We start from the raw sequence: 11,558 nt of genomic DNA on the forward strand, positions 1-11,558 counted from the left end.
TCTCTGGCAGTGAAAGGCTGAGGGAGCTGGGGCTGTCCAGCCTGGAGAGGAGCCCCAGCTGAGAGGGGCCTCAGCCCTGGGTGTCCCTGTGTGCAGGGAGGGTCAGAGCAGGGCCCAGGCTCTGCTCCAGGGGCCCAGCAATGGCACCAGAGGAACGGGCAGGGACTGAGCCCAGGAGGTTCCACCTGGGCAGGAGGCAGCACTTCTGTCCTGGGCAGTGACTGAGGACTGAACAGATTGTCCAGAGGGTGTGTGGAGTCTTTTTAAAAAAATCTACAAGCTATTCCTAATAAGCCATTGTGTACAGTTGCACTGGTTGTAGATTTATCTCTGCTCTCTGTGCCCAGGGACAGGACCCCGGGAACAGCTGGAGCTTTGGCAGGGGAGGGTTTGGGTGGATATCAGGACAAGGTTCTTCCTCCAGAGGGTGGTGGTGGAGTACTGGAACAGGGAATGGTCACGGCCCCAAGGCTGCCAGAGCTCCAGGAGTGCTGGGACAGTGCTCTCAGGGATGCACAGGCTAGAACTGTGGGGGTGTCCTGAGCAGGGCCAGGAGCTGGACTGGATGATCCTTGTGAGTCCCTTCCAACTCATGGATAATCCGTGATTCTGTGATTCTGTCCACTTGAACATGTATTGCTTTTATTCCTTGTAAAACATGATCTACCCAAATGTGTTACCAAATCAAGATGCTCAGTCAGAAAGGATTGATAGTGAGTTTTTTTGTTTTTGTTTTTGTTTTTGTTTTTGCCACAGGAACAAGAAAGTTGTTGATTATTCTCAGTTTGGGGATTTGGAAGATGATGGTAAGTGGGATGTTCTTGTACATCAAGAATTTGAAATCATTGCCTCTTACATAAGAGCACATGTAAAAGAGCGTCTGTTGAATTTTCATTTTAAATACTTTTAGGGATAGTGCAGTTGTGGTTGTTGTGTTCTTTTAAAATAGGATCAATTTCTAGAAAACGTTATCTTGATATATTTTCAGTGTGCAATGAAAATGATGAGATTTAAAAATATAGGAAAACTCATGAGAGCTTGTTGCTGTTTTCCAACAGATGAAGACTTTGCACCTTCAAGCAAAAAGTCCAGAACACAGCTCAAGGAATCAAAGAAGGAAAAAAAAGAGAAGTCAAAAAAGTCAAAAGAAGTGACTCCATCACAGACACAGACACTTAGTAAGAGGTAAGAAATGTTGTGGTCAACTCTGTATAAAACTGGATTTCAGTAAGAATATTTGGGTTTGGTTTCTTTCCCCTAGAGTTTTATGCAGCTGAGAACAAACAAGGAATACATGACTGTAATAAAGATTTGAGCTGTATTAATGCACCTTCAGATAACTGGAAAAATTCTGAGTTTCTTAGGGACTCCTAAACCAGAGAAATATAAAGACAAATTTGATTTCTTCTAAAAGAACATATTTAAAGGAAGATACAAAGTCAGTATCAATGAAAAAGAGAAATCTAATTTTTATTAGTAAAGTTGTGTTTAAATATTACATTTTGGTGTGGCATTTCAAGCAAAGACAATCACATTTTTTCTATAGTAATGCCAGTCAATAGTTCATATATTTATATATATATAGGTATATATATGCACACATACACTGCTTTACAATCATAATGCTTTAAAGTATAGAGTACTTTAAAAGTTAATGTGTGTTTTGTCTAAATAATTTCAAAATGTAATATTTTAACAATATATGTTATAAATATGTATTGAAATATTAATCTCCTCACAAGTACCTAAATTTAAAGAGTTTACTGAGCAAGAAATAGTTCTATAGCACTCATGTAATTGTTTTATTATTTAACATGTTGTCATTTTTTCCCTAGGTTATCCTTGGATGAGAAACTTTATAAAAGAGATTTGGAAGTTGCCTTAGCCTTATCTGTCACAGAAAAACCTGCAGATCCTCAAGAAGTGCAAAATTCAGAAGAAAAAGGTTACTTTACAGTTCCATGCAACACTCTTTATTTATATGCAGTGAATTTGAACATAACAATTTATTTTACACTGAAATAGATTGAAAATGATATTTTATTTCAAGATGTCATGACAAGAGAGAGTTTCTAGGTATTGCCTGTTTTCTTATATTCTTGGGGCTTTTTTCTGTGAGAGAAGTAATTCTTCTATAAGATTATCCAAATAGATACTTGGATTAGAGACTGATAAAAACTTCAGCTATTTTAATTTCTTGCTGTTTTTACTTTTTATAGTGTGTTTTTGTATAGTATTTTTAATTTTTTTTCCCTGGATGTTAAAACAGGTAAAAATATTGAATCAGAAAATACTCAGAGGAGACCCCCTTTGTCCAACTGCAGTGTAGACAGTGAACTTTTAGGTAAGTTGTTCTCACACTCTTTTCACAAAAAACATTTAAGTACCTTATCTCTTCTTCGTTTCCATTGGTTTCTCTTTTTTTTTGTTTGTTTTTGGTTGATGTGGAAAAAAGGTCTTTATCTTAAATAAAGGTTGAAGGATGTGTCAATTCTTTCATTAAGAATTTGGCCCCAGTCTTAAAATGAGGAAGCCTGTGGATTGGTGAATTTTTGGTCTCTGTTTTGTTTGCCTGATTACAGGTAAATGTTGATAAATTTGACAATGAGAAAATAAAATGAGAAGCACATGAAAACAAGTGTTAGTGATGTTTCTGAACAGTATAACTTCATATCACCAAAATGAATTCTGGGCACTCGGATACCAAATTATTGTAGAGGAGGAAAATAGATTTACTGTGAATTTGAGCTAATTGATTCACTTTCTGTTTTGTAGGTCTCAATCAGGTTATGGATGATGATGAGGGTGATGGGAGGCAAAGGACCGAAGTTCCAGCAGCAACCGAAGTTCCAGCGCATCACAAGTCACTGGTGGTTGACAGTGATGACAGAGCCCATGATCCTGATTCTGACCCAGAGTCTGTACCCAGTAAGTTCTTCACCAAAGCCCTCTCCTTAGATGTGCTTTGGCTGCGATGCATTACATTTAGTTTGGATTTTTAGTGGAATTTGTGCTGCTTTGATTGCATTTTCCCTTACTCCCCCCTTATTTCCCCATACTCATGGCATCTCATTTGCACTTTGACACTAAATTTACTCACTGGAGCTTATTCACTCCCAAACCAGCAAAATGTCACTGCTTCTCTGCAGTTTGTATGTCAGGAGAAATTCCTTCTGCCCTCCTTGTCCAGGAAAGTTTAATCTCTTTAAAGATCCTCTGTTCATTTTTGCAGTTGTTTTCTGGGGTTTGTGTCAAAACAGTGACTCTGGGGTAGTATCAGGTGTTGGAGCTTTCACTGTTGGCTTTGTTTAAGCTTATTTTAAAAAGCAAGTAGCCTCCCTTCTTTCCTTCCTGTGACTGTCAACTTTTGGAAGAGCAAGCTGCATCCATGTCTGTGTCATTCCCTAACAGGCAAGGTGTCTGGGTAAATATTTACTGCTTCAAGATGGGACAGTCTAGTACCATCCTCATTATTCTTGCTGTGCAATGGTCTGTCATCTTAAGTGATAATTTCTCTGCTAAAGAGCATCTTTCTAAAGTAATTTTTTTCCATCCCAGCATCACCTATAGTTTCTCCTTCCTGGATAATGGAGCACAACTCTGAGCCAAGGCAGAAGGTGATGTCCAGTCCCTTGGAAGCAGCTGGGAGGCCTCTACATGCATCAAGTCCTGTCACAGACAAAAAGCCTAAATGGACACCGCCAGGTATGGGTGAGGTTGCAGCTATAGACACATACATGAGTTGACTTTAGCTTTTAGCAATCTCTCCTAAAAAAATAAAACAAAAAAAAAAAGCTATTCCAGGAAAATGCCTGCCCTCTGGATACATTTTATAGAGATCTTCTTTAAAACAAAAAAGAGAGAAAGGAAGAAAAGCTATATCTATGTTTCATTGACAGTATTATCCTTAACTGCTTTATCTGCATGGGGCTTACAAAATGTTTTCCAAACTGTGGATCAGACCTTAATCAAAAGATCTTTTCATGTCCGTTTCTCATTTAGAGTTTGTTTTCTTTCTGGCATGTGCTATATTATTATCTGTTCTAAACAAAGAATATTTAAAAAATGCTGCAGTATTTTAGCTGCACTAATAAAGCAAATGCTTAAAAGTTTTATTTTCTCAAGGTGTTTGAGCATGCAGCTGCTGACTCCTGATTCTTTGATTTTTCTTCATATTTGCTTTTCTTTTCTGTACATGGTTCTTTCTGTTTGGCTACTTTCTCTCAAGTCCTCGTTTCCCCATTGGAGTTGTGTTCAGTATTTCTCTGTGGAGTGCCTGAAAATGCCCAGGACACTGGGAACAGTTGCCCAGTGTTGCTACAGTGCGTGGCTGGGTAATTAACCTTTGCAGCAGTCCTGCTGCACTGGCTCCCAGAGGGAGGAATCCCTGGTGAGTGATTTCCATGTGCCCCTGTGCTTTGGACCTTTTTGCACTTGCTTCAGAATGCTTCTTTTGTCCTGCTAGGAAAACTATTAGAAGACAGCAGTCATATGATACTTTTTTTCCCCCTTTAAACCTCTAATACCTTCTTTTTGTTTCAAAATCATCTCCAGCTCCATCAGGAAGCAGTAATGCCTCGGTGAAATGTGTTCCTGTTAAGTCACCTACTCACTGCCTAAGACTTGGCCTCTCCAGACTGGCAAGAGTCAAACCTCTCCATCCCAGTGCTACCAGCACTTAATGGTCAGTGACAAAGTGCCACACAGAGGAAAGGACTGTGGAAAGGGTTTTACTGATAAACAGAGGGTGGGCAGCATCCTGGAATCATCCATTTTGGAGGACTCTTATTACAGATGTGTCTGATGTTAGGATGAGTTTTTATTCGGCAACTTGCTAGGCATCTTTTAAGCGCTACTGAATACTAATGTTGTTTAATCAAAGTGACATCTGGCCACCAGCTTTTTTGATGTATTATATTCAGAGATGTTGGTTTGTGATAATTTTAATTCTTTAATACCTACAGTCTTGGCATTAACATAGTCTAGACAGCACTATGGCAGTATGATGATAGGGAAATGTTTTTTAGAATGTTGTATTTTTTAAAAAAAACTAAAATAAAATATTTTATAATGTCTAACTGTATTCCTTGAATGTATTAATTTTGAAGGTCACTTTAAATATTGGTTGCAGTCTGGCAGATATTTTTGCCTGTGTATGCTCTTACTGGAAGTCAGCAGCATTAGTCAGGCTCAGACAATGAGGAATTTCCTTGGAGCTCCTGGGGCTTCATTGAGGATCATGATACCGTGCTAAGGTAGGGGTTTTGTAAAGCAGTAAAGTGATTGCTACTGATTAATGAAACTGAGCTTTTACTAATCCACAGTGTCAGTAATTTCCTATCTAAGCCTATTGATTACAGGGGATGGCAGCAGATCCATTTATCCATGTATTACTTGTGACTCAGGGAATTGCATTAACAAAGGAGTACAACAGAATCATGGAATGGCTGGGGTTGGAAGGGACCTTAACGATCATCCAGTTCCAAACCCCACCATGGGCAGGGGCACCTTCCATTGTCCCGGGTTGCTCCAAGCCTCATCCAGCCTGGCCTTGGACACTTCCCAGGGATCCAGGGGCGGTCACAGCTTCTCTGGGCAACCTGTGCCTCAACCCTTACAGGGAACAATTTTTTCCCAATACCTAATCTCAACCTACCCTGTGTCGGTGTGAAGCCATTCCCCCTTGTCCTGTCGCTCCAGGCCCCTGTAAAGAGTCTCTCTCCATCTTTCCTGTGGGCTCCCTGGAAGGGCACAATGAGGTCATCCCAAAGCCTTCTCTTCTCCAGGCTGAACAATCCCAATTCCCTCAGCCTTTCCTCCCAGCAGAGCTGCTCCATCCCTCTGATCCCCTTGGTGTCCCTGCTCTGGCCTGGCTCCAGCAGCTCCCTGTGCTTCCTGTGCTGGGATCCCAGGGCTGGATGCAGCCCTGCAGGGGGGGCTCAGCAGAGAGGGGCAGAGGGGCAGAATCCCCCCTGCCCTGGGGCTCTGGGGCTCTGGGTGCAGCCCAGCACAGGGGGGCTCTGGATTGGGGCAGGGCCAGCTCTCACCCACAGCACTCCCAAGTCCTTCTGCCGGGGCTGCTCCCTCTGCTCATCCCCTGCCTGGATTGATCCCAGGTACAGCACCAGCACTTGGTCCTGTTAAGCCCCATGAGATTCCCATGGGCCACTTCTGCAGTGTCCAGATACTTCAGGACCACATCTCATCCTTCAGGTGTAATCCATATCTTTGCAAATCCTTCTGTTAATGGTTTCAGTGATGCCTTGCAGATTGGTTGTCTGTTTGCTCCTGATGCATTATCATAAGGCAAAGATCACTGTTCCAGCTTTCATTATTTCTGAAGAAAACAGAATTTCATTTTTATTCAGAACCCCTTAGGTGTGTGACTATTACCTTCTGTAATTCAAAATATCCCAAACCTTAATTTCCCAGGTCTGTGTGGGTTATTCTCAGATATTCTGTTAATATGAAAACCTGTATCTTTAAAGTGGCTGAATAATAAAAATGTATCTTAATCCTCATTCAGAGACGTGGGATTTAATAAGGGAAACAAATCTTTTCCCATTATTTTCCTTATAGAAACAAAAATGCTCAAATGTCATTTCCTGAGATCAGTTCCATCAGGAATTCCATAAACTGCTCCTTAATTTTTAGCAGAGGGGTGGGGTGTAATTTGCTCTGAGCAGATAAATTTATTCTGCCTTTCATGTCAGATCACTTTTGTTGTCCCAACTTTCGTTAACCCAATGGGCTCAAAGCGTATCAGTGCAAACCACAAAGATGAAAACAGGATGTAACCACTTCTGGTGACCCTCTGAACAAAACCCTGCTCTTTGCATTTAAAACACTTTGTCCTGCTGCTTACAAAGAATTTCTGTCTGTCTCCACTCAGGTGTGACATTATTCTCTTGAGAAGAAGCCAAAAAGCTGTGATTAAAAAAAAAGAACTTTTTTGGGTCGAGGCTGTTTCTGCTCTACTGAATCTGTCTTCACACCCCCAATATTTATAACACTTGTGTACATTTAAATGAAGACTTGGACCATGAATTTTTCCTGTACATTTGGGTTATTAAAAAACAGAAATTTCTTTTTCTTGCATTTTGTATTTTCCTCTTTGTTTGGTTTTGTAAAAATTGTTTTTGAATGTAACTCAAAATTTAAGGGTTGATTGTTTCTAGCCTCAGCTGAATAAGAGCATAGAAGGACTTAACTCACCTCGAGTTTAAAAGAATCTACATGGTCCTTAGTGTATTAAAGCTCTATTTAATGCTCAGGCATCTCAATTCCTTCACCAAATTCTCTTTCATACTGACAGCCCTTGGGGACATTTACAATACTCCAATGTGCAAAGAAATCATGAGAAATAGAACTGATTGAAACCCAGATGATATTTATCTGCTTGGTGATAGACCATCTTGATAGAGCCAAAGATGACAGATTCTCTTTCTGTTTGTCTCCTTGAACAAATGAGAGATTTGTTACACATTTTTTTACTTACAGTAAATCTGTGTAAGTCTTGCTTTCATTTTATTATCTTTGCAGGATTCATTAAGCTGAAGATTCTAAAGAGTTATAATCAGGCAGTTCTTTCAGAAATACCTTGTGAACCCCATCCCAGAATAAAGGTTAGTAGATAGGTGCATATTTTTTTAGAATATTAGAAGTCTGTAACTATGTAGGAAGTCAACATTAGAGGGCATAATAACATCAAGTTATCATTCCAGTGCAGTGGAGCTATGTGGCTATCACTTGTATTTGCAGTGTTTGCAGGCTGGAGGGTCACATGACAAGTGTGAGGAAATATCAAGAACAGAAAAACAAATTTAGGAATTTAATAAGCCTTAACCATCTTCACTTTTGTCAAGTATTATCAACAATACAGCCTCACTCTAATACATTTTCACAGATCAGTGACTTATAATGTTAGTAGGTATTCCTTGCATTATTTAATTCAGTTATAAGCTTTAACATACAGTTCTTCTACAGATGTTTGCTATAATTTTTCTTGAGCATGAATTAGCCCCTCCCTGGTTAAAAGCTGTGTTGATGCAATTTGTGAGTGGGGTTCACAGTTGCTTCTGAGTCTCTCTCACGATTTCATAAGGAACAGAGTTCCCTGTAAGTCAAAAATGTAAGAATGGGCAAATCTTACTCAGTCCTGGGAGGCACATCTGCAGTGCTGTGTCCAGTCCTGGGCTCCTCAGCACAGGAGGGACAGGGAGCTCCTGGACAGGGGGCAGCGGAGGCTGCAGAGATGATTTAGGGCCTGGAGCATCTCTGGCAGGGAAAGGCTGAGGGAGCTGGGGCTGTCCAGCCTGGAGAGGAGCCCCAGCTGAGAGGGGCCCTCAGCCCTGGGTGTCCCTGTGTGCAGGGAGGGTCAGAGCAGGGCCCAGGCTCTGCTCCAGGGGCCCAGCAATGGCCCCAGAGGAACGGGCAGGGACTGAGCCCAGGAGGTTCCACCTGGGCAGGACGCAGCACTTCTGTCCTGGGCAGTGACTGAGGACTGAACAGATTGTCCAGAGAGGGTGTGGAGTCTCCTCACTGAGAATATTCCAGAACCATCTGGACACAATCCTGTGCCCTGTGCTCTACGATGGCTCTGCTGGAGCAGGGAGGTGGGACAAGATGACTCACTAGTCTCTTCCAGCCTTATGCTTTTTTCTGGGATTCCTTGATCTTCCCCAGCATATCTAAGTCAGGCAAAGGGATGCATTCAGGACAACAAAGTTAGGAGAACTGCATAGACCCCAGAAGACAGAGGCAGAAATGGAGCTCCCCAGGAACTTAAAATGCTATGGTGCTTCCCTGTATTAAAAATATGCAGCAACTGGCCAGTTTTTGGAAGAATTTCTTCACAGAAAGGGTGATTGGACATTGGAATGGGCTGCACAGGAAGGTGATGCAGTCACTATCCCTGTGAGGGTCATGAGGCACAGGTTGCCCAGAGAAGCTGTGGCTGCCCAATCCCTGGCAGTGTCCAAGGCCAGGCTGGATGAGGCTCTGAGCAAGCTGGGATAGTGGAGGGTGTCCCTGCCCATGGCTGGGGAGCGGAACTGGATGGGCTTTAAGGACCCTTCCAACCCCAGCCATTCCATGATTCTATGATTCTTTGAGTACTATGATGGACCTGCTGTGTCCTCACACACATGGATACAGAGTTTTAATACACATCACCATCCTCACAGGGAAGAATTTCTTCATAATATGCAATCTAAACCTACTGTCTTTCAATTTTAAGCCTTTCCCCCATGTCCTGTCACTCCATGCCCCTGTAAATAATCTCTGATAAGATCTAGAAGTCCTGCAGTGATTTTAGGTAGAACTCAATTCCCTTGTAAAAAATGTTCCCTTTGGCTGTGTTCACGCAGCTGTGGAGATGTAACCATGAAGTTACTGCCAGGTTTTGGGAAGGCAGGCCAGCTGTTTTGCTTGAGAGAAAGATCATTAACTGAAACTCTTTTAAGCTCATTTTCGTGCAACATGGATGGGTTCTGGTGCTCCCACCCAATCCACCTGCACTTCCACCTGCACAAAGCCTGTTCTAGGAAGGCTGAATCTTGCCCATAAATCAAAGGCAGATGATATATATTTGCCCAGAGTTGGCTGCAGTTAGGCTACCTGCAGAGGAACTGCAAATGTGGAGAGCTGCCAAAGATCCTGGGAACATTCAAACCAGCCAGAGAGATATGTAGCACTGAATAGTTTGGAAGTGATAATTTTAAGAAGAATCATGGCCAGTTGGAGATGTGTTTTCCACCTCTGATTTGGGTGGGGGGTTGTGTATGGAATAAAGTCTGATTCTCCTCATCCATCACCTTTGTGCTCTGTACCTTCACTACCCCCAGTGAGGTTGCAATAATAAGTGATGATGGAGAACACATTCCCTGCTGAGCTATATCCCCTTTGGAGCTTGTCTGAGATCAGCTCCTCCTTCCCCTTTCCTCATTTGCTTTGATTCATCTTTCTTGCCAAAGAAATTTGGAGACAGATTTTTCCAGCTGCTCCCAAAAGAGTGGGAAAGCGTGTTATTGAAGTTGATGGGAAGCATTCTGTCCTCCACACATCACAGCCTGTTCCTAAGTGGGAACACTGCCTAACTCCCAATTTTTATCCATATCATTCCTGAAACATGTTACCCAGCACAAACTGCCAGTACCTCGTCTGTATACTCTTCATTTCTTCAGTGCAAAGGAAAAAATGGATTTATGAGCAAATTATGCATTTGTTAACATGTAATATGATTTATTACTGTCCTGGTGATTACATTAGTTTGCACTCTGTAGCTGAACATGCAGGGAGGTCTTACAAAGGGTTTAAAGTGAGTGTTGTTGTGCAAAGAGTGAGACAAGGCTGGGGTGCGCTCCTCAAAACATGGCTGGTGTGGTAAGAGTGACACTGCAATATCATTATCACGGAATTGTTTAGATTTGAAGCCACTGCTTGAGATCCTCTACTTTAATTCTAATTATTCTTTGTACAGTAATGTGTATGAAACAGTTCTCCTTTGAAATCTCCCTAATATGCTGAGAATTTATAATTCACATTAGCAGAGTACTATTAAAATATTTTCTACAAATAATAGGAAAGCTCTTTTAATAAATACATATTTCTCCTGAAACACCACTGGGGGATGATTTCTGACAAATTTCTCCTCCCCAAAGAGAAAGTGAGGCAAAATACATACTTGAAATCTACTCTTTAATGAAGGACAGCAATACACATGTACCTGACATGGACTTTTTGGCCCAGTTATTGTCAATATATTGAGATTACTGTACTAAAATTCAGTGTATGTAGATACTAAGATAGATACCTAAAGAGTGAGTCCCGTGAGGAGTGACTGGAGGTGTTCAGCCTGGAGAAAAGGAGGCCAAGCACATTGTTCAAGACATATCTGAGTACACAGCATGTGAAATGCAGACAGCAGCCTGAATCCCAGGGGTTTCCAGGACTCTCTACTTCCTGGGAGTGGGAAGAAGTGGACAGCAGTGAGCCGCTGCACCAGGCATGCACCTGCATTCCTGATACGCCCAAGTGTCTGCAGTGCTCCTGAAAACTGGCTTTTGGCCTGTGCAGCTAAATGCAGACATCTTGCAAGAGTTAAAAGTAGATTACAGCAGAAGGCCATCCAGCCTCCCTAAACAAGATCCCTGGGCTTCTCATACAGCCCTTGCAAGAAGACAGAGCCATCCAAAACACTCAGAGCTGGTCTAAAGGAAAATGTAGGCACAGGGATGTCCTGGGAAGTTGCATCCTGCCTTTGCATATTTCCATGCTATCAATAGATATGTTTTTAATTCTGTTTAAAAACCTATGGATAGTACTGTCCTTATTTTTTTTTTTTTAGTAGGAGCCATGTAATTGCAGTTGTGATGATTGAGGTTATAAGTGAAATCAGGTTTGGAGAGAGAAGTGATTTCTTTCATGAGCCAAATTCAAAAAGTTGGGAAGGCACAGACTTCTTTTTTTTAGTTGTTGTTATTGTTTTTTTGTTTGGTTGATTTTTTTCCTTTTTCTGGTAACAATTAGGCAGTTCACTTACAGAGATGAAGTTCATT

General features: G+C 41.6%; 1 protein-coding gene across 2 annotated transcripts in view; it reads left to right on the forward strand.

Moving 5' to 3' along the window:
* The window catches only part of RAD51AP1 (RAD51 associated protein 1), a 6,225-nt gene extending 1,142 nt beyond the window's left edge, over positions 1 to 5,083 (forward strand). Inside the window, exons 2-8 of one of the 2 annotated variants that reach the window (XM_031061456.1) lie at positions 757 to 806; positions 1,059 to 1,185; positions 1,836 to 1,945; positions 2,270 to 2,344; positions 2,776 to 2,928; positions 3,559 to 3,705; positions 4,555 to 5,083. In XM_031061456.1, the coding sequence (XP_030917316.1) occupies positions 757 to 806; positions 1,059 to 1,185; positions 1,836 to 1,945; positions 2,270 to 2,344; positions 2,776 to 2,928; positions 3,559 to 3,705; positions 4,555 to 4,682 (790 nt within the window). In that variant the 3' untranslated portion in view covers positions 4,683 to 5,083. The remainder of the gene's footprint in view (positions 1 to 756; positions 807 to 1,058; positions 1,186 to 1,835; positions 1,946 to 2,269; positions 2,345 to 2,775; positions 2,929 to 3,558; positions 3,706 to 4,554) is intronic. The other variant, XM_031061457.1, reaches the window with a different exon arrangement.
* The last annotated feature ends 6,475 nt before the right edge of the window (positions 5,084 to 11,558 follow it).

This window comes from Geospiza fortis, unplaced genomic scaffold (genome assembly GCF_000277835.1).
Source record: "Geospiza fortis unplaced genomic scaffold, GeoFor_1.0 scaffold8, whole genome shotgun sequence".
NCBI classification, from domain to species: Eukaryota; Metazoa; Chordata; class Aves; order Passeriformes; family Thraupidae; genus Geospiza; species Geospiza fortis.